Genomic DNA, 19,926 nt, shown 5'->3' on the forward strand with positions numbered 1-19,926 from the left:
GCCGCCGCCGAGAGGATGGTGTCGATCATATTTAAACTCTATTGCAACAGTATATCGCGAATTCTAAACTACTACAGCACTGCGCTCAATATTCGCATGAAGGAATATCCTAATCGTCGGTGAAATTTTTTCACCGGGGCTTTTAGGCTGACATTTCTAATGGCATCGCCACACGTTTGCGTAATTTGTTTGGCTGTCCACGGAGACTTCGTTAAGATGTCCAAGCTCGTCGTCCCTATCAATAAAGGTGCCACCTCAGTGACTAGTACTTCCGTCTGTTGTATCCAATTTGTGCTCTGAGTAATCCAGCTTGGCCTCCGAGGTCTAGCGGCATGTCTCTCATCTCAGAGGCCATAAATCCTGCGTTTGTTGTGCTGACAGCTTATGGAAAGTGATTGAAACAATAGGTCAAGTGCGATGTTAGGCCGAAGTTGATGCGTTTAGTGGTGACCATTATTACTGTTTTTAATGTTTTCAGGCCAACTCATGAAAGAAACATGGTACAGCGCATCCTCTCTTAGCGAAAGTGAATGTGCGTGGAACGTGTTGAATAGTGAAAGTGACTTGTTATTCCAGTAAAACACGTTGTGGCGCTAGTTGGTGCGTAGCTTTCAAAAGATGAAGCGCCAAGAGTGACAGAACACTAAGAAGGAACAAATACCGGTACCGAAACATGGCAAAATCACCGCAGCCAGATTCCACTTCCGGCCACGGCCGTGAACGGTCGAGGAATGTTTCGGTCCTCTGGAGCGGTGTCAGCCGCCATGTTTAACCGCGGTAACAGGAATGCTGCCAGTGCTAACCAGGATTACGAAATCATTTTGCCTCCTCTTCCAACTGGTCGTATTGTTTTAAACACTGTATTTTTTCATGCGGATGTTCGAGGAAGACCCTACCGTGTAGAAGACATCCGAGATGCTCTTGGGCGTTTGGCAATGCTCCCTGACGTTGAAGCGTTAGGGGCATACCAAATGAACCACGTGTGGGCGGTCACCCTCAAGAATACGGAGGCAAAGAAGAGACTGCTTTCTGCAACCGACGTTTCCGTGAAGGCCCGCCGTTGCGTCGTTGTGGACCCGAACAACCAGGACGTTCGACTAAAGCTCCATTGGGTGCTTCATTACGTAGACGACGAATACATACGGACTGCGCTTGCACCTTACGGTAAGGTCACCGAAGTGGCAAGAGAGCGATGGCGAACGGAAGGTTTATCAGACAAAGGCTCTACAACGCGCATTATCAGCTTTCAACTCAAGGCAGGGTATACCAAGGAAGACATTCCACATCAACTACGAGTAGCAGGAGACCTGACGTTGGTAGTAGTGGCCGGAAGAGCTCCACTCTGCCTACGGTGTAAAGGAACCGGTCATATACGACGCGAATGTCGTGTCCCTCGGTGCGCACTGTGCAAACGCTTTGGCCACGCCGAGGAAGACTGCGTGAGGACTTACGCGAAGGTCACAGGGCGCTCTGCGTGGGACGACAATGCAGAGCTACAAATGGATGAATTGGAAGCTGAGGAAGTTGCCACCAGCAAGACCGGAGAACCCGAGTCGGAGGAAACGCCCCCTTCGCTCCAGTCGCCCAATGCAGGCGAGAAACAGGATAACGACAAGCAGGTTGTACAACCTGTACCGTCTCCTGTGACGACAACCAGTGCTTCCAGCAGCTCAGTGGAAAAAAATATGAGCCAGCCGACCCCTTTGGAAAAGTCCGAAGACGTTGATATGACGGATTCGAAGGTCGGCGCAGGGAAAAGAACACGTGAGGAAACAGCAGCAGGGAATGGAGCCTCAAACGAGCCCAATGCCGGCGAGCCACCCACTAAAGCGTCCCAAGGGCGCCGCCCGAGCTTCAAGCCGAAACCCAACGTACCGCCGGACCGTCACATTCCAGGGGGCTCGTAGCCCCCTGTTTCAGAGAGGCCTGTACTGTCTCAACCCCCTGGTTCAGGTGCTACGCATGCAAAAAGTGAGGGAGGACAAGCTGAGGGGCTTGAACCCCAGTGCCTTGTTGATAAGGCACTCATGGTGTGTTCGCCCGTGGCAACCGCAGGAACACCAGCTACGAGTAATTTTTCAGTGTCCCACAGAACGAGGTGAGCGCCATGCGACCTGTTTGATCACTCTTATAAATGGCAGTAAGACTTGACGAGCCCCTTAGCATAGGCACGCTAAACGTGCGAGGTCTTTCTTCAAGGCGTCGACAGTATCAAGTGAGCCGTCTTTTACTGGAGAATGACCTCGACATCGTAGCGATTCAAGAAACGAAAGTCGAAAGCCAGGCTCAGACAGACCGCATGGTAGAACCATTTACTCGACGCTATTATGTATGTGTTTGTCATGCAGTGGGGTCGTCCGGCGGATGTGCCTTGTTATTACGTAACTCCCTAGGAATCGTAGTAGAGACTGTGACTGTGTGTAAAACTGGACGGTTAGTTGTGTGTGATTTCTTGTTCTCTGCTTTGAAGTGGTGGGCCATTTGTTTGTACGCGCCCAACAGAGAAACCGAGCGCTACGATTTTTTTGAAAGCGTTGCATCCTTTTTAAATAGCGAAAGGATAATTCTATTCCTGGGTGATTTTAACTGTGTGTGTTCTGCTGCCGATAGAGCACGGAACGAACCAGTACGCGACAACAGTGCCATGAAATTAAGCACGATAGTTCAGGACCACTCTCTCGAAGATATCGGTCATATTCTTGCTGGCGGTAGACGGCCACAGTTCACTCATTTCCAACGTGCAAGCCATGCACGCTTGGATAGAGTATACATATCTGCAAATATAGTGCCGTTATGCCAAGATTACAACGTCAAACATGTTTCGTTCAGTGATCACAGCTTGGTTATGATTTCCTTAGGAGCAAAGCGCAAAGGGCCGTCGTTCAGTTGGGCACTTTGGAAGTTTAATGACAAGCTTCTGGACAATGATAAGTTTATGAAAAAAGCAAAAGAAAGTATTGAAAGACTTCTGTCTAAAACGGACAGCTTTATCGCTGAGTGGGAGCTGTTCAAACAAGAAATAAAGATCAATGCAATCGAGGGAGCATGCGCAATGCGACGCAGTGAAAGAAACAAGGAAAATGTACTCCGTAGTCAATTGGACTACTTGCTGAACGCAGAAAGCCTACAATCAGGGGCATTGAATAATAAAATTAAAGGAATAAAAGACAAACTGGAGGCTATAGATGTCGAGAGGTATAAAGGGGCCATTGTTCGCGCTCGTAGCGAAAGATTGTGGTTGGGAGAAAGGCCGACCAAACGCTCGTTAACGGACGAAAAAAGTTATGCCGTTAAAAATGAAATAAAAGAAATACAGTATGAGGGTGCAATAACAAATGACAAACGGATAATTGAACTTGCTTTTGTAGAATACTTTAGAAATCTGTTAGGTCATAATATGAAAATTGCAACCGGCTTTGGAAATGAGTACCTTCACTTAATGCCAAGATTAGACGATGATGTGAAGACGCGTCTTGAAGCAGATATTACCGCGCGTGAAATTGAAGAAGCAATTGATGAATTAACTGCAGGGAAATCTCCAGGCCCGGATGGTTTAAGCAGTTCTTTTTACAAAGCTTTTAAAGAAGATCTGGCAAAAGCCCTGCATTGTGTAATAACCGAAGCATATAAAGAAAATGTAGTGCCCCCATCTTTCAAGTGCTCTCACATTGTATTAATCCCAAAAACAGATGACCCGGTCAAGCTCTTATCGGTCACGTCCTATCGACCGATAAGTTTAAGCAACGTTGACTACAAAATATATATGAAAGTACTAGCAAAAAGATTACAAACCGTGATCACAGTTTTGGTAGGACCTCACCAAACTTGTGGAATGAGAGGACGCTCGATATTTACCAACATTCATGTTACCAGAAGTATACTTGAATACTGCGACGATTTTTCAGAACGGGTGGCTATGTTACAACTTGACCTAGAAAAAGCTTTCGATCGCGTATCCCATGAAATTCTATTTAGTCTTTTGCAGTATATTAATGTTGGGTCTGTGATTACTACTGGTGTGCAAATGTGTTACACTCACAGTTCAGCTAGCATAATTGTGAACAAAACTGTTAGTGAAAGCTTCAGCGTTCAGTGTAGTATCAGGCAAGGGTGCCCATTATCATCATTATTGTTCGCAATTTTTCTCGAACCTTTCTGCTTAAAGATTCTCAACAATGATAAAATATACGGCTTCAGATTGCTCACAAGCGAAGTGAAAGTACTGTGTTATGCTGACGACATAGCAGTCTTCTGTGACGACAAGGAAAGCGTTAAGGAAAGCGTTAAAGAAGCAGAGTTATTTTGCTCGCTCACGGGCAGTGTAATCAATTGGGAAAAATGTTTGGGCTTCTGGCACGGACCGTGGGTCAACACTCCAGATTACTTCGCTAACATGAAATGGACTGTGACACCAGTCAAATATCTCGGAGTGCCCTTAGAACACTACCGCGATACCACCCAATACTGGAACGAAGAAACCAAACGTGTTAAAGAACAAACTGATAAATGGGGTGGGCGCGATTTCTCCGTTTTCGCGCGCGCTACAGTTTGCAACGTGTTTTTAGTCGCAAAAGTGTGGTATGTTCTTCAAGTGCTATGTATGTCTCGTGCCAACGTGCAAAAGTTACACAGAGTCTTCGCAGTGTTCGTGTGGCGTTCAACATGGGAAAGAACAAGTAGAACAAATTTATTTCGATCAGTCCGTAGCGGAGGACTAAGTTTAGTGCATTTATTTCTCAAGCAAGTTGTATCAAGGTTTATTTTTTTGCGCGACCAAAAGAACGGATTTCTGCGAACAATTTTGCAATTACGATTGAGTGACGTAATTCCTGAATTTATTGTATCGAGTACCAGAAAAGAAAGATGTGTTCGCGGCTTTCTTCGTGAGGTTGTTATGTCGTTTAGAATGCTAAAGGTTAGATTTTCAATGGCGTATCTAAGTAATGTGTCAAAAAAGCGTTTATACAAAGATGTTATTGACATTAAGTTACCAGTGCCTCTATATCGTGCCATGTACTGTGTGGGCTCCGAACGTGACGTGTTGAAACGTGTTAAAAGAATGACAGTCCGATCCTCAGTTAAAACGTTTTTCTTTCAGCTTCACACCAACACTCTTCCAGTAAAACCATGGTTGAAAGAGAAAGGACTGTTTGTACCATGGTCAGTTAACTGTCTCATCTGCTCAAAGCCTGAGACAATCGAACACATTTTCTGAGATTGCTGGGATGCAATATTCCACTGGGATGTCTTGCAGAGGACACTGAAAAAAGAACTCCCTATATCACCCTACGGTATCCGCTGTCTCCCGGTTGAAAATGAAAATGGCGTGCCCTATGACATGATCATGACTCTGAGCCTACACAGCATTTGGAAAACACGAATGGCCATACGAAATGCTGATGTGGACGCCAAACCAGCCAGACAGTATTTTATTCAAAGTGTCTCTCAAATAAGAAATGTGTATAAATTGCAGGTTGAGCCACCAGACTGGTTACCTGTGTTAGATACACTGGTAACCTTAAAGCGTTTTTAATACATGCACTAACACAAGGACACGTAATGCTCATTATAACACTGTTTTTTTCTCTCCAAGTAAGGTGAATGCTTTGTATCTGTGACAGGCCGGCAATAAAGAAAAAAAAATCACCGCAGCCATGGCCGAGTGAGTAGGACGCCCGGCTTGGCAGCGGTAGGTGTGTGGTTCGATCCCCATCGCCGGACACCCACCGGTTAATAAGATGGGCACAAGCACTCCCCCGGCCCGGCGTCCGGCTTTCTTGGGGTGCGTTGTTTGGGAGAGGTTCGTAAGACCGCTATGCTTGCTGTGCAAGAACCAAGACAAAACCATAAGAACGCAAAACCACCTGTCCGTAGCAGCGGCGTCGGTTACGGGCTCTGCTCGCGATCCTCTTTTTTGTTTTTTTGCTATGCACAGGAATGATATATGTGAAACATACTAACCGGACTCGTGTATTTCAGGATAGTGCACCCCATCGAATCGCACAGAAAATGAAGATCTAGTAATCAGGAGAATAAACCATTAAATCAACACTACGGCACACATTAGTGCGTCCTAGTTTCTAGGCAGACCCCCCCGGCCTTACAAATTCGGAAAGTGAACCTCAACGATATGGGTGCGCTTATATTTAGTGTGCTGAACGCTGTTGCACCTAATTGTTACCTTGGCTTATTCAACTGTCAACGATACTGCTAGACAATTTGCTCTGATGCAAGGTGTACGTCGTTCAGGCACTGGTGGGATGGGAGGATGAGCACCTTTACTCACCCCCGCAAAGCACCACACGCTCCTGAAAACGAAGTTTCAAGGCGAGTACTGCCCTATCTGTCGCAGCAGAAGAGCAACTATCGGACCGTCTGGGAATAGGCGCCCTGCAAGACAGCGCAGTTAACGGCTTTGCAACCGGTTGGGGCGGAGCACTGTATTGGCGTGTGAATAACAGAGTGAATGTTTTAGAGCGCAGTTCTTAGGCGCCCATTCCGGCATTGCCCTTCGTCGTCCCTCGGCGTAACATAGCGAAGGATGAAAGGGCGAACGCGGAGCACAGCGGGCCATGAAAATAGGCGAGAGCGAAGAGAGCGCCAGGAGGTAAGCGGAGGGGGATACAACGGAAGCATGAGGCGAAAGCGGAGGAGGAGAGTGTGGCCAAAGGCGGAGGAGGAAAGCGAATTGCCGCGGGAGCCGTGCTCTACGACCGCGACTAGATATGCTGCGCGCCCGTCCACCAATACCATATGAAAACAAAGTGCTGGCGTGGGATTCTGACCCACTGCGCATGCGCTACTTTACCTGGGCCACCGCTAGAGAATGCGCTGCGCCGGAGCCACAAATTCGCGTGTTCGTGCTTTCTTTCTGAACAATGAGTGACGGAACTGGTGGAACTGCTTCTTCTGCCGCCGCTGTTGCTAAACGAGATGCGCGAGCAGAGGCTCACCGCCGCCGCCGAGAGGATGCTGTCGATCATATTCAAATTCTATTACAACAATATATCGCGAATTCTAAACTACTACAGCGCTGCGCTCAATATTCACATGAAGGAATATCCTAATCGTCAGCGAAATTTTTTAAACTTTTGAGCCGATACTTATGCTTTGCAATCGGTGTCGTGGGCTCTGTTTAGTTGGTGGTCCTCAAATCAATGGCGACTGCGTTTGCGGGGCTTTTAGGCTGACATTCCTAATGGCATCGCCACACGTTTGCATAATTTCTTTGGCTGTCCACAGAGGCTTCGTTAAGATGTCCAAGCTCGTCGTCCCTATCAATAAAGGTGCCACCTCAGTGACTAGTACTTCCGTCTGTTGTATCCAATTTGTGCTCTGAGTAATCCAGCTTGGCCTCCGAGGTCTAGCGGCATGTCTCGCAACTCAGAGGCCATAAATCCTGCGTTTGTTGTGCTGACAGCTTATGGAAAGTGATTGAAACAATAGGTCAAGTGCGATGTTATGCCGAAGTTGATGCGTTTAGCGGTGACCATTATTACTGTTTTTAATGTTTTCAGGCCAACTCATGAAAGAAACATGCTACAGCGCATCCTCTCTTAGCGAAAGTGAATGTGCGTGGAACGTGTTGAATAGTGAAAGTGACTTGTTATTCCAGTAAAACACGTTGTGGCGCTAGTTGGTGCGTAGCTTTCAAAAGATGAAGCGCCAACAGTGACAGCACCCCACAGGGGCGTCTGTGTCAGCAGGCGCTTGGTGTGTTGCGACACCACGGACCCGAGCACACGAGGGTTGGCCCCTCCCGCGCTTAACAGTGCGCGGCTTAGCCGTGTACGGGGAAAAGGGGATCCTGGGGGTTGAGCCGAAGCCGGGTGTTAGGACCTTTAAGGCCCCTCGGCGGAGGCAACACACCCCTTTGGCCTCGGCTTCACGTAGACGGCACCCCCGGACTGACCCACCCGGGGGAAATCGGTAGTTGCCTTTTCCTGTCCTCCTGTCCACTCTTTGTCTTTCTCTCTCTTTCAATCTTTCCTGTCTTCTCCTCTCCTCTATTTACTTCCTATCTTCTAGGCAGCGAGGGTTAACCATGTGTGACGTAACCAAACTAGGTTATATCATATTAGGTTATAGCAGTAACGTACAGCTGGCGTTTGCAGGGCTTGTTTTACTTGTTTTGCGGCGTCCCCTTGTTGGGCTCCATGGTGGGTGGCTGGCGTTACTGCCGAAAGCACACGCACCCACATATGGCTTGGAACTTTCCACCACTCCCTGATCGCCCCCATAAAAGGGGGCGCACCGAAGAAGTGTTCAAATTTTTTGGTACGCAAACAGAAATTTTCCCCCGCTATCATATTATTCATAGTGAAAAACAGGAAAAAACAGCCAGAGTCATCTCGCCATTCCTTGTGGCGAAATGCCTCACAGATGCTCTTGGCCCAGGTTATAAAGTCCCGAAATTGGCCAGCGGTGACCTCCTCTTGGAACTCCGTGATAAGAAGCAACACGAAAAGCTGCCAAATCTAGTCTCGTTTGGGTACATCCCACTGACAATTACCCCGCACCGCACATTGAACACCACCCGCGGTGTAGTTTCAGACGATGACTTGATGGAACTCACTGAGACAGAACTTCTAGAGGGCTGGAGCGACCAGAACGTAATCGATGTCAAAAGAATCAAGTTGAGGCGGGATGGTAAAGAAATCCCAAAGAAGCATCTTATCCTAACCTTCGGCTCAAGTATGTGTCCTGAAAGTATCGAAACAGGCTATATAAAAATTCGTGTCAGGCCGTACGTGCCAAACCCGCTGAGATGCTTTAAATGTCAAAGATTTGGCCATAGTTCCCAGAACTGCCGAGGTCGAGTGACCTGTGCTAAATGCAGCGCCCATGAACATGCATCTGAAACTTGCAAGAATGACCTACACTGCGTAAACTGTGATGGAGAGCACGCCGCATACTCGCGGTCGTGCCCAACGTGGAAAAGAGAGAAAGAAATAGTGGCAATCAAGGTAAAAGAGAACATATCATTCAAGGAGGCACGTAGGCGGGCATCATACCTGCCAAAGAATACCTTTGCCGATGTGGCGCGTCAGGGGGCAGCGACACAGCGGTTTCCGGCAGCTGGCCGGTACACACGCAGTGAGCCACCAGCGACGCCATCCGCCCCCTCGGCGGCTGCAGCTAGCGCTGCTCCGCCATCTCAGAAGAAGGGGCCATCGACCTCCGGGCTGGTGGCCTCAAGGGCCTCGTCCCTCGAGACGAGGCCGTCACGTCAGACCAATCGCTCGCAAGAGCGCGTGTCCAGCGCCTCGCAGGAGGCGATGGACACAACAACCGGCCAGACGGCGCCGCCAGCGCCGAAGGAGCGGCGAGAATCTCTCGACCGCTCCAGAAAAGAGAAACCTCGCGTCACGGCGCCTGGAAAGGGCACCGTGAGCTAGTCCATCTTCTGAACACACAGCACAAACACTTTCTTCATTATGGAGACACAAATACTACAATGGAATGTTAGAGGACTTATTCACAACCTCGATGATATAAGAAAACTCCTACACAAACATCATCCAAAGTTGCTGTGTGTTCAAGAGACACTTTTGAAACCTACAAACACGAACTTTCTTCAGAATTACACCATCTTCCGAAAAGACCGTAACGAGGCTAACGCCTCTGGTGGTGTAGCAATAGTTGCCGACAAGTCCGTAGCTTGTCGACACGTCGTCCTTCGGATGCCCCTTGAGGCAGTGTCTGTTCGGGCTGTCCTCTTTAATAAATTGGTCACGGTATGTTCGATTTATATACCCCCGAAACATCATCTTGAAAAAACAGACCTGCATAACCTTGTTGATCAGCTTCCCGAACCTTACATGCTCGTAGGAGATCTTAATGCCCACAACACGCTTTGGGGCGACTCGCGATGCGACGGGCGAGGTCGGCTCATAGAAAACTTCCTTTTAAACTCCGGTGCGTGCCTCTTCAATAAGAAGGAGCCAACCTATTATAATCTCCATCACAATTCATACTTATCAATAGACCTATCGATTGGCTCTGCTTCCCTTTTGTCTGATTTAGAATGGCATGTCATCAAAAATCCATATGGAAGTGACCACTTCCCAGTAAGTCTTAACTTGGTAACGCATCGTTACCCCCCTCCAGATGTCCCTCGCTGGAAACTAGCCTCAGCGGATTGGAAATGTTTTAAGGAATCCACCTACCTATCACAAGATTTTATAAGTAACTTTAGTATAGCTGATGCCATATCATATTTTACCGCTTTTAGCATTGACGCAGCTGAGAAGTTCATTCCTCAGACAAATGGGACTTCATCCAAAAGACGGGTTCCCTGGTGGAACGACGATTGCAGACAGGCACGAAGGAGACAAAATAAAGCTTGGGGCAAACTACGGAAATGTCCTACCGCGGAAAACCTAATCGAATTTAAACAGATTAAATCACAGGGGCGAAGGACGCGGCGACAAGCAAAGAGGGCCAGCTGGGAGAAGTTTTTCTCGGGAATTAATTCCTATACACAGGAAACAAAAGTGTGGAGTCGACTCGGAAAGCTTAAGGGGCAATCAACCCACTCTTTGCCTCTGGTAAACGACTATGGAAATAGCTTGGAAGACCAGGCTAACGCTCTCGGGGAGCACTTCGAGTACGTATCTAGCTCAACGAATTATACGGAGTCATTCCTTAAACACAAGGAACAAATAGAACGCATGCCATTAGATCGTAAGTGAAGACGGATCGAACCCTACAATAGCCCTTTTACCATTGCTGAGTTAAGAGCCTCCTTAAAGAAATGTCAGAGCTCTGCTCCGGGTCCTGACAAACTAGTCTATGATATGGTCAAATACCTCCACACAGACACCCAAATGACTCTACTCACACTTTTTAATAAAATACGGGCTGCTGGGTACATTCCTTCTACATGGAAAGAAGGAATTGTCGTCCCGGTTCTGAAGCAGGGGAAGGACCCTTCTCTAGTGACAAGCTATCGCCCAATAGCGCTCACGAGTTGCCTGTGTAAGCTATTTGAAAAAATGATCAACTGCGGTCTCCTGCATTTCCTCGAATCAAACAAACTGCTCGATCCATACCAGTGTGGCTTTAGAGAAGGCCGGTCAACAACCGACCATCTAGTACGTATCGAGGCAAATATCCGAAACGCTTTTGTCCATAAGCAGTTTTTCTTGTCCGTATTCCTCGACATGGAAAGGGCCTACGACACAACGTGGCGCTTTGGAATATTGCGGGATATGTCCGAGATGGGTATTCGGGGAAGCATGCTTAGTGTTATAGAAAGTTACCTGTCCAACCGTACTTTTCGAGTTAGAATTGGCAGTACTCTGTCCAGACCTTTTATTCAGGGAACCGGGGTTCCACAGGGTGGAGTACTAAGCTGTACGCTTTTCATTGTAAAGATGAATTCCTTGCATTCATTCATTCCACGCAGTATGTTTTATTCGGTATACGTAGATGACGTACAGATAGGATTTCGGTCGTGCAACCTGGCAATCTGTGAGCGACAGGTTCAGCTCGGTCTGAACAAAGTCTCCAAATGGGCTGATGAAAATGGCTTTAAGCTCAACCCGAATAAAAGCTCTTGTGTTCTTTTTACACGAAACAGAGGATTGTACACTGATCCTGACGTAGAACTGTATGGACAGCGGATACCTGTAAGTACCGAGTACAAATTTTTAGGCATAACACTAGACACCAAGCTTACATTCATCCCACACATAAAGTATCTTAAGAACAAATGCTTAAAGACAATGAACATTCTTAAAATTTTGTCGCACACAACGTGGGGTAGTGATAGGAAATGCCTCATGAACCTATATAAGAGCCTTATACATACACGATTCGACTACGGGGCTATAGTGTACCAGTCTGCTACGCCGAGCGCGCTAAAGATGCTGGATCCCGTGCACCATCTAGGCATCCGCTTGGCCACAGGTGCTTTTAGGACAAGTCCTGTGGCAAGCCTCTACGTAGAGGGAAATGAGTGGTCACTCCACCTACAAAGGACATACTCCAGCTTCACATATTTTCTAAAGGTAAATGCCAACGCTGAACATCCGGCATATTCGTCCATAAATGACACGACTAGTACCGCACTCTTTCAGAATCGACCTGCCGCGAGAGTCTTTCTCGTTGCGTGTGCGGAGCCTCAGCAAAGAAGTAGGTGTACCACTCCTTGAACAACGTCTCATGCCTCCAGCAAACTTGTTACCGCCGTGGCAGTGGCAGCCCATAGAATGTGACACATCATTTACTGAGGTCACTAAGGACGCCCCAGAAGCACATATTAAGATGCACTTTCTAGAACTTCAGGCGAAATACTCATGCCCGGAGTACTACACCGACGCATCAAGATCACATGCTGGTGTGTCTTACGCAGCACTCAGATCTTCTTTCTCCGAATCAGATGTTCTGCACATTGAAACGAGCATCTTTACTGCGGAGGCACACGCAGTTTGGTCGGCCGTTAAACATATTAAAAAAACAAAGATACAAAAAGCCATTATATACACAGACTCTCTAAGTGTTGTAAGATACTTAAGTTCGTTTCATAAAAGTAAAAATCCTGTATTGAATCGTCTTTACTCACTCCTGTGTGTAACATACTTGTGTAATCAACATATAATAATATGTTGGGTCCCTGGACACAGAGACATCGAGGGAAATATGCTCGCTGACGAAGTTGCCACGTCCATAGCAACAAAATACATGAATTCCTCCTTTGCAGCTGCCCTGCCCTAGACTTAAATACTTTTCTACGAAAAAACTTTAGGAACTATTGGCAACGCTCATGGGACAATGAAACATCAAACAAGCTGCATGTCATTAAGCCACAACTAGGAAATTGGGCACCTGTATCAAAAACTCGGCGAACAGAGGTCATCATCTGTAGACTTCGAAGAGGCCACACATATGTCACACTCCTACCTGTTGACTGGTGACGAGCCACCTACCTGTGGAAAATGTGGCACGACGTTAACTGTCCTTCAAGTATTGCTAGAATGTCATGCATTAGAGGCTCACAGGAAAAAGCACTTTCGTTTACCATGCCGTCAACAAGTCCCACTACACCCAGCAATGTTCTTAGGTAATGACCCACTCTTTGAAAATAAATCAATCTTAGCTTTTATAAACGATGTTGGTGTACTGGATGTTATACACCCAAGAGATTTGTGGCACGTCCTCCACCTGGAGAGTGCTGCTACGGTAATACGCTTTTGTATGGAACGTGCTTCTAGGCTCTTGCGTTCAAGGGTCCTGCTGAGGCATTAGTGCTGCTGACACCCACATCTCTTTTTATCATCCTCTCATCTCTTTTATGACCACCGCACGTCTCACACCTCACTTGTCATTCTCATAGTTTTAATGGATATATATTCTACGCACTTATGTTTTTAGGCCTCTCTACAGCCGTATGACATCTACCCTTCAAAATTCACAGCCCATGTTTCATTGACAACTAATTAGTATTGCCTTGGCGCTCTTTGGCCACACATGGCCCTTGCGCCAATAACATCCAATAATCATCATCATCAGTGACAGCACACTAAGAAGGAACAAATAGCGGTACCGAAACATGGCAAAATCACCGCAGCCATGGCCGAGTGAGTAGGACGCCCGGCTCGGCTGCGGTAGGCGTGTGGTTCGATCCCCACCGCCGGACACCCACCGGTTAATAAGATGGGTACAAGCACTCCCCCGGCCAGGCGTCCGGCTTTCTTGGGGTGCGTTGTTTGGGAGAGGTTCGTAAGACCGCTATGCTTGCTGTGCAAGAACCAAGACAAAACCATAAGAACGCAAAACCACCTGTCCGTAGAAGTGGCGTCGGTTCCGGGCTCTGCTCGCGATCCTCTTTTTTTGTTTTTTTGCTATGCACAGGAAGGATATATGTGAAACATACTAACCGGACTCGTGTATTTCAGGATAGTGCACCCCATCGAATCGCACGGAAAATGAAGATCTAGTAATCAGGAGAATAAATCATTAAATCAACTCTACGGCGCACATTAGTGCGTCCTAGTTTCTAGGCAGACCCCCCCCCCCCCCCCCCCCGGCGTTACAAATTCGGAAAGTGAACCTCAACGATATGGGCGCGCTTATATTAAGTGTGCTGAAAGCTGTTGCACCTAATTGTTACCTTAGCTTATTCAGCTGTCAACGATACTGCTAGATAATTTGCTCTGATGCAAGGTGTACGTCGTTCAGGCAATGGTGGGATGGGAGGGTGAGCACCTTTACTCACCCCCGCAAAGCACCACACGCTCCTGAAAACGAAGATTCAAGGCGAGTACTGCCCGATCTGTCGCAGCAGAAGAGCAACTATCGGACCGTGTGCGAATAGGCACCCTGCAAGATAGCGCAGTTAGCGGCTTTGCAACCAGTTGGGGCGGAGCACTGTATTGGCGTGTGAATAACAGAGTGAATGTTTTAGAGCGCAGTTCTTAGGCGCCCATTCCGGCATTGCCCGTCCTCGTCCCTCGGCGTAACAGAGCGAAGGATGAAAGGGCGAACGCGGAGCACAGCGGGCGATGAAAATAGGCGAGAGCGAAGAGAGCGCCAGGAGGTAAGCGGAGGGGGATACAACGGAAGCATGAGGCGAAAGCGGAGGAGGAGAGTGTGGCCAAAGGCGGAGGAGGAAAGCGAATTGCCGCGGGAGCCGTGCCCTACGACCGCGACTAGATATTCTGCGAGCCCGTCCACCAATACCATATGAAAACAAAGGGCTGGCGTGGGATTCTGACCCACTGCGCATGCGCTACTTTACCTGCGCCACCGCTATAGAATGCGCTGCGCCGGAGCCACGAATTTTCCTGTTCGTGCTTTCTTTTTGAACAATGAGTGACGGAACTGGTGGAACTGCTTCATCTGCTGCTGTTGCTAAACGAGATGCGCGAGCAGAGGCCCACCGCCGCCGCCGAGAGGATCCTGTCGATCATATTCAAATTCTTTACAACAGTATATAGCGAATTCTAAACTACTACACTGCTGCGCACAAAATTCGCATGAAGGAATATCCTAATCGTCGGTGAAATTTTTAAAACACCTGAGCCGATACTTATGTATTACGTTCGGCGTCGTGGGCTCTGTTTACTTGGTAGTCCTCAAATCACAGGCGACTGCGTTTGCGGGGCTTTTAGGCTGACATTCCTAACGGCATCGCCGCACGTTTGCATAATTTTTTGGCTGTCCACGGAGACTTCGTTAAGGTGTCCTCGTCATCCCCATGAATAAAGGTGCCACCTCAGTGACTAGTACTTCCGATTGTTGTATCCAATTTGTGCTCTGAGTAATCCAGCTTGGCCTCCGAGGTCTAGCGGCATGTCTCGCATCTCAGAGGCCATAAATCCTGCGTTTGTGTTGCTGACAGCTTATGGAAAGTGATTGAAACAATAGGTCAAGTGCGATGTTATGCCGAAGTTGTTGAGTTTAGACGTGACCATTATTACTGTTTTTAATGTTTTCAGGCCAACTCATGAAAGAAACATGCTTCAGCGCATCCTCTCTTAGCTGAAGTGAATGTGCGTGGAACGTGTTGAATAGTGAAAGTGACTTGTTATTCCAGTAAAACACGTTGTGGGGCTAGTTGGTGCGTAGCTTTCAAAAGATGAAGCTCCAAGAGTGACAGCACACTAAGAAGGAACAAATACCGGTACCGAAACATGGCAAAACCACCGTAGCCATGGCCGAGTGAGTAGAACGCCCGGCTCGGCTGCGGTAGGTGTGTGGTTCGATCCCCACCGCCGGACACCCACCGGTTAATAAGATGGGTACAAGCACTCCCCCGGCCAGGCGTCCGGCTTTCTTGGGGTGCGTTGTTTGGGAGAGGTTCGTAAGACCGCTATGCTTGCTGTGCAAGAACCAAGACAAAACCATAAGAACGCAAAACCACCTGTCCGTAGAAGTGGCGTCGGTTACGGGCTCTGCTCGCGATCCTCTTTTTTGTTTTTTTGCTATGCACAGGAATGATATATGTGAAACATACTAACCGGACTCGTGTATTTCAAGATAGTGCACCCCATCGAATCGCACGGAAAATGAAGATCTAATAATCAGGAGAATAAACCATTAAATCAACTCTACGGCGCACATTAGTGCGTCCTAGTTTCTAGGCAGACCCCCCCCCCCCCCGGCCTTACAAATTCGGAAAGTGAACCTCAACGATATGGGCGCGCTTATATTAAGTGTGCTGAAAGCTGTTGCACCTAATTGTTACCTTAGCTTATTCAGCTGTCAACGATACTGCTAGATAATTTGCTCTGATGCAAGGTGTACGTCGTTCAGGCACTGGTGGGATGGGAGGATGAGCACCTTTACTCACCCCCGCAAAGCACCACACGCTCCTGAAAACGAAGATTCAAGGCGAGTACTGCCTGATCTGTCGCAGCAGAAGAGCAACTATCGGACCATCTGGGAATAGGCACCCTGCAAGACAGCGCAATTAGCGGCTTTGCAACCAGTTGGGGCGGAGCACTGTATTGGCGTGTAAATAACAGAGTGAATGTTTTAGAGCGCAGTTCTTAGGCGCCCATTCCGGCATCGCCCTTCGTCGTCCCTCGGCGTAACATAGCGAAGAATGAAAGGGCGAACGCGGAGCACAGCGGGCCATGAAAATAGGCGAGAGCGAAGAGAGCGCCAGGAGGTAAGCGGAGGGGGATACAACGGAAGCATGAGGCGAAAGCGGAGGAGGAGAGTGTGGCCAAAGGCGGAGGAGGAAAGCTAATTGCCGCGGGAGCCGTGCTCTACGACCGCGACTAGATATGCTGCGCGCCCGTCCACCAATACCATATGAAAACAAAGTGCTGGCGTGGGATTCTGACCCACTGCGCATGCGCTACTTTACCTGGGCCACCGCTAGAGAATGCGCTGCGCCGGAGCCACGAATTCCCCTGTTCGTGCTTTCTTTTTGAACAATGAGTGACGGAACTGGTGGAACTGCTTCATCTGCTGCTGTTGCTAAACGAGATGCGCGAGCAGAGGCCCACCGCCGCCGCCGAGAGGATCCTGTCGATCATATTCAAATTCTATTACAACAATATATCGCGAATTCTAAACTACTACAGCGCTGCGCTCAATATTCGCATGAAGGAATATCCTAATCGTCAGCGAAATTTTTTAAACACTTGAGCCGATACTTATGCTTTGCAATCGGTGTCGTGGGCTCTGTTTAGTTGGTGGTCCTCAAATCAATGGCGACTGCGTTTGCGGGGCTTTTAGGCTGACATTCCTAATGGCATCGCCACACGTTTGCATAATTTCTTTGGCTGTCCACAGAGGCTTCTTTAAGATGTCCAAGCTCGTCGTCCCTATCAATAAAGGTGCCACCTCAGTTACTAGTACTTCCGTCTGTTGTATCCAAATTGTGCTCTGAGTAATCCAGCTTGGCCTCCGAGGTCTAGCGGCATGTCTCGCATCTCAGAGGCCATAAATCCTGCGTTTGTTGTGCTGACAGCTTATGGAAAGTGATTGAAACAATAGGTCAAGTGCGATGTTATGCCGAAGTTGATGCGTTTAGCGGTGACCATTATTACTGTTTTTAATGTTTTCAGGCCAACTCATGAAAGAAACATGCTACAGCGCATCCTCTCTTAGCGAAAGTGAATGTGCGTGGAACGTGTTGTATAGTGAAAGTGACTTGTTATTCCAGTAAAACACGTTGTGGGGCTAGTTGGTGCGTAGCTTTTAAAAGATGAAGCGCCAAGAGTGACAGCACACTAAGAAGGAACAAATACAGGTGCAGAAACATGATAAAATCACCGCAGCCATGGCCGAGTGAGTAGGACGCCCGGCTCGGCAGCGGTAGGTGTGTGGTTCGATCCCCACCGCCGGACACCCACCGGTTAATAAGATGGGTACAAGCACTCCCCCGGCCAGGCGTCCGGCTTTCTTGGGGTGCGTTGTTTGGGAGAGGTTCGTAAGACCGCTATGCTTGCTGTGCAAGAACCAAGACAAAACCATAAGAATGCACCAAATTGAAAACCACTTGTCCGTAGCAGTGGCGTCGGTTACGGGCTCTGCTCGCGATCCTCTTTTTTGTTTTTTTTTTGCTATGCACAGGAATGATATATGTGAAACATTCTAACCGGACTCGTGTATTTCAGGATAGTGCACCTCATCGAATCGCACAGAAAATGAAGATCTAGTAATCAGGAGAATAAACCATTAAATCAACTCTACGGCGCACATTAGTTCGTCCTAGTTTCTAGGCACACCCCCCCATCCCCCCCGGCCTTACAAATTCGGAAAGTGAACCTCAACGATATGGGCGCGCTTATATTAAGTGTGCTGAAAGCTGTTACACCTAATTGTTACCTTAGCTTATTCAGCTGTCAACGATACTGCTAGATAATTTGCTCTGATGCAAGGTGTACGTCGTTCAGGCACTGGTGGGATGGGAGGATGAGCACCTTTACTCACCCCCGCAAAGCACCACACGCTCCTGAAAACGAAGATTCAAGGCGAGTACTGCCCGATCTGTCGCAGCAGAAGAGCAACTATCGGACCGTGTGCGAATAGGCACCCTGCAAGACAGCGCAGTTAGCGGCTTTGCAACCAGTTGGGGCGGAGCACTGTATTGGCGTGTGAATAACAGAGTGAATGTTTTAGAGCGCAGTTCTTAGGCGCCCATTCCGGCATTGCCCGTCCGTCGTCCCTCGGCGTAACATAGCGAAGGAATGAAAGGGCGAACGCGGAGCACAGCGGGCCGATGAAAATAGGCGAGAGCGAAGAGAGCGCCAGGAGGTAAGCGGAGGGGGATACAACGGAAGCATGAGGCGAAAGCGGAGGAGGAGAGTGTGGCCAAAGGCGGAGGAGGAAAGCGAATTGCCGCGGGAGCCGTGCTCTACGACCGCGACTAGATATTCTGCGAGCCCGTCCACCAATACCATATGAAAACAAAGGGCTGGCGTGGGATTCTGACCCACTGCGCATGCGCTACTTTACCTGCGCCACCGCTATAGAATGCGCTGCGCCGGAGCCACGAATTTCCTGTTCGTGCTTTCTTTTTGAACAATGAGTGACGGAACTGGTGGAACTGCTTCATCTGCTGCTGTTGCTAAACGAGATGCGCGAGCAGAGGCCCACCGCCGCCGCCGAGAGGATCCTGTCGATCATATTCAAATTCTTTACAACAGTATATAGCGAATTCTAAACTACTACACTGCTGCGCACAAAATTCGCATGAAGGAATATCCTAATCGTCAGGTGAAATTTTTTAAACCTTGAGCCGATACTTATGTATTACGTTCGGCGTCGTGGGCTCTGTTTACTTGGTAGTCCTCAAATCACATGGCGACTGCGTTTGCGGGGCTTTTAGGCTGACATTCCTAACGGCATCGCCGCACGTTTGCATAATTTTTTGGCTGTCCACGGAGGACTTCGTTAAGGTGTCCCTCGTCATCCCATGAATAAAGGTGCCACCTCAGTGACTAGTACTTCCGTCTGTTGTATCCAATTTGTGCTCTGAGTAATCCAGCTTGGCCTCCGAGGTCTAGCGGCATGTCTCGCATCTCAGAGGCCATAAATCCTGCGTTTGTGTTGCTGACAGCTTATGGAAAGTGATTGAAACAATAGGTCAAGTGCGATGTTATGCCGAAGTTGTTGCGTTTAGACGTGACCATTATTACTGTTTTTAATGTTTTCAGGCCAACTCATGAAAGAAACATGCTTCAGCGCATCCTCTCTTAGCTGAAGTGAATGTGCGTGGAACGTGTTGAATAGTGAAAGTGACTTGTTATTCCAGTAAAACACGTTGTGGGGCTAGTTGGTGCGTAGCTTTCAAAAGATGAAGCTCCAAGAGTGACAGCACACTAAGAAGGAACAAATACCGGTACCGAAACATGGCAAAACCACCGTAGCCATGGCCGAGTGAGTAGAACGCCCGGCTCGGCTGCGGTAGGTGTGTGGTTCGATCCCCACCGCCGGACACCCACCGGTTAATAAGATGGGTAC

At 48.2% G+C, this 19,926-nt stretch overlaps 1 protein-coding gene and 1 pseudogene across 1 annotated transcript; both read left to right on the top strand.

The window, feature by feature from the left end:
* Positions 1 to 764: 764 nt before the first annotated feature.
* On the top strand, positions 765 to 1,907 carry LOC119448128 (uncharacterized). Its single transcript, XM_037711598.1, has one exon. The coding sequence runs from the start codon at positions 765 to 767 to the stop codon at positions 1,905 to 1,907; it is 1,143 nt and encodes a 380-aa protein (XP_037567526.1).
* Positions 1,908 to 4,082: 2,175 nt separating this feature from the next.
* On the top strand, positions 4,083 to 5,533 carry LOC119448140 (uncharacterized; annotated as a pseudogene).
* The last annotated feature ends 14,393 nt before the right edge of the window (positions 5,534 to 19,926 follow it).

Source organism: Dermacentor silvarum, chromosome 1 (genome assembly GCF_013339745.2).
Source record: "Dermacentor silvarum isolate Dsil-2018 chromosome 1, BIME_Dsil_1.4, whole genome shotgun sequence".
NCBI classification, from domain to species: Eukaryota; Metazoa; Arthropoda; class Arachnida; order Ixodida; family Ixodidae; genus Dermacentor; species Dermacentor silvarum.

Bases quoted from the DNA above. Each gene is read 5' to 3' on its own strand.
- LOC119448128 (XM_037711598.1), top strand. From the start codon at position 765: ATGTTTAACCGCGGTAACAGGAATGCTGCCAGTGCTAACCAGGATTAC.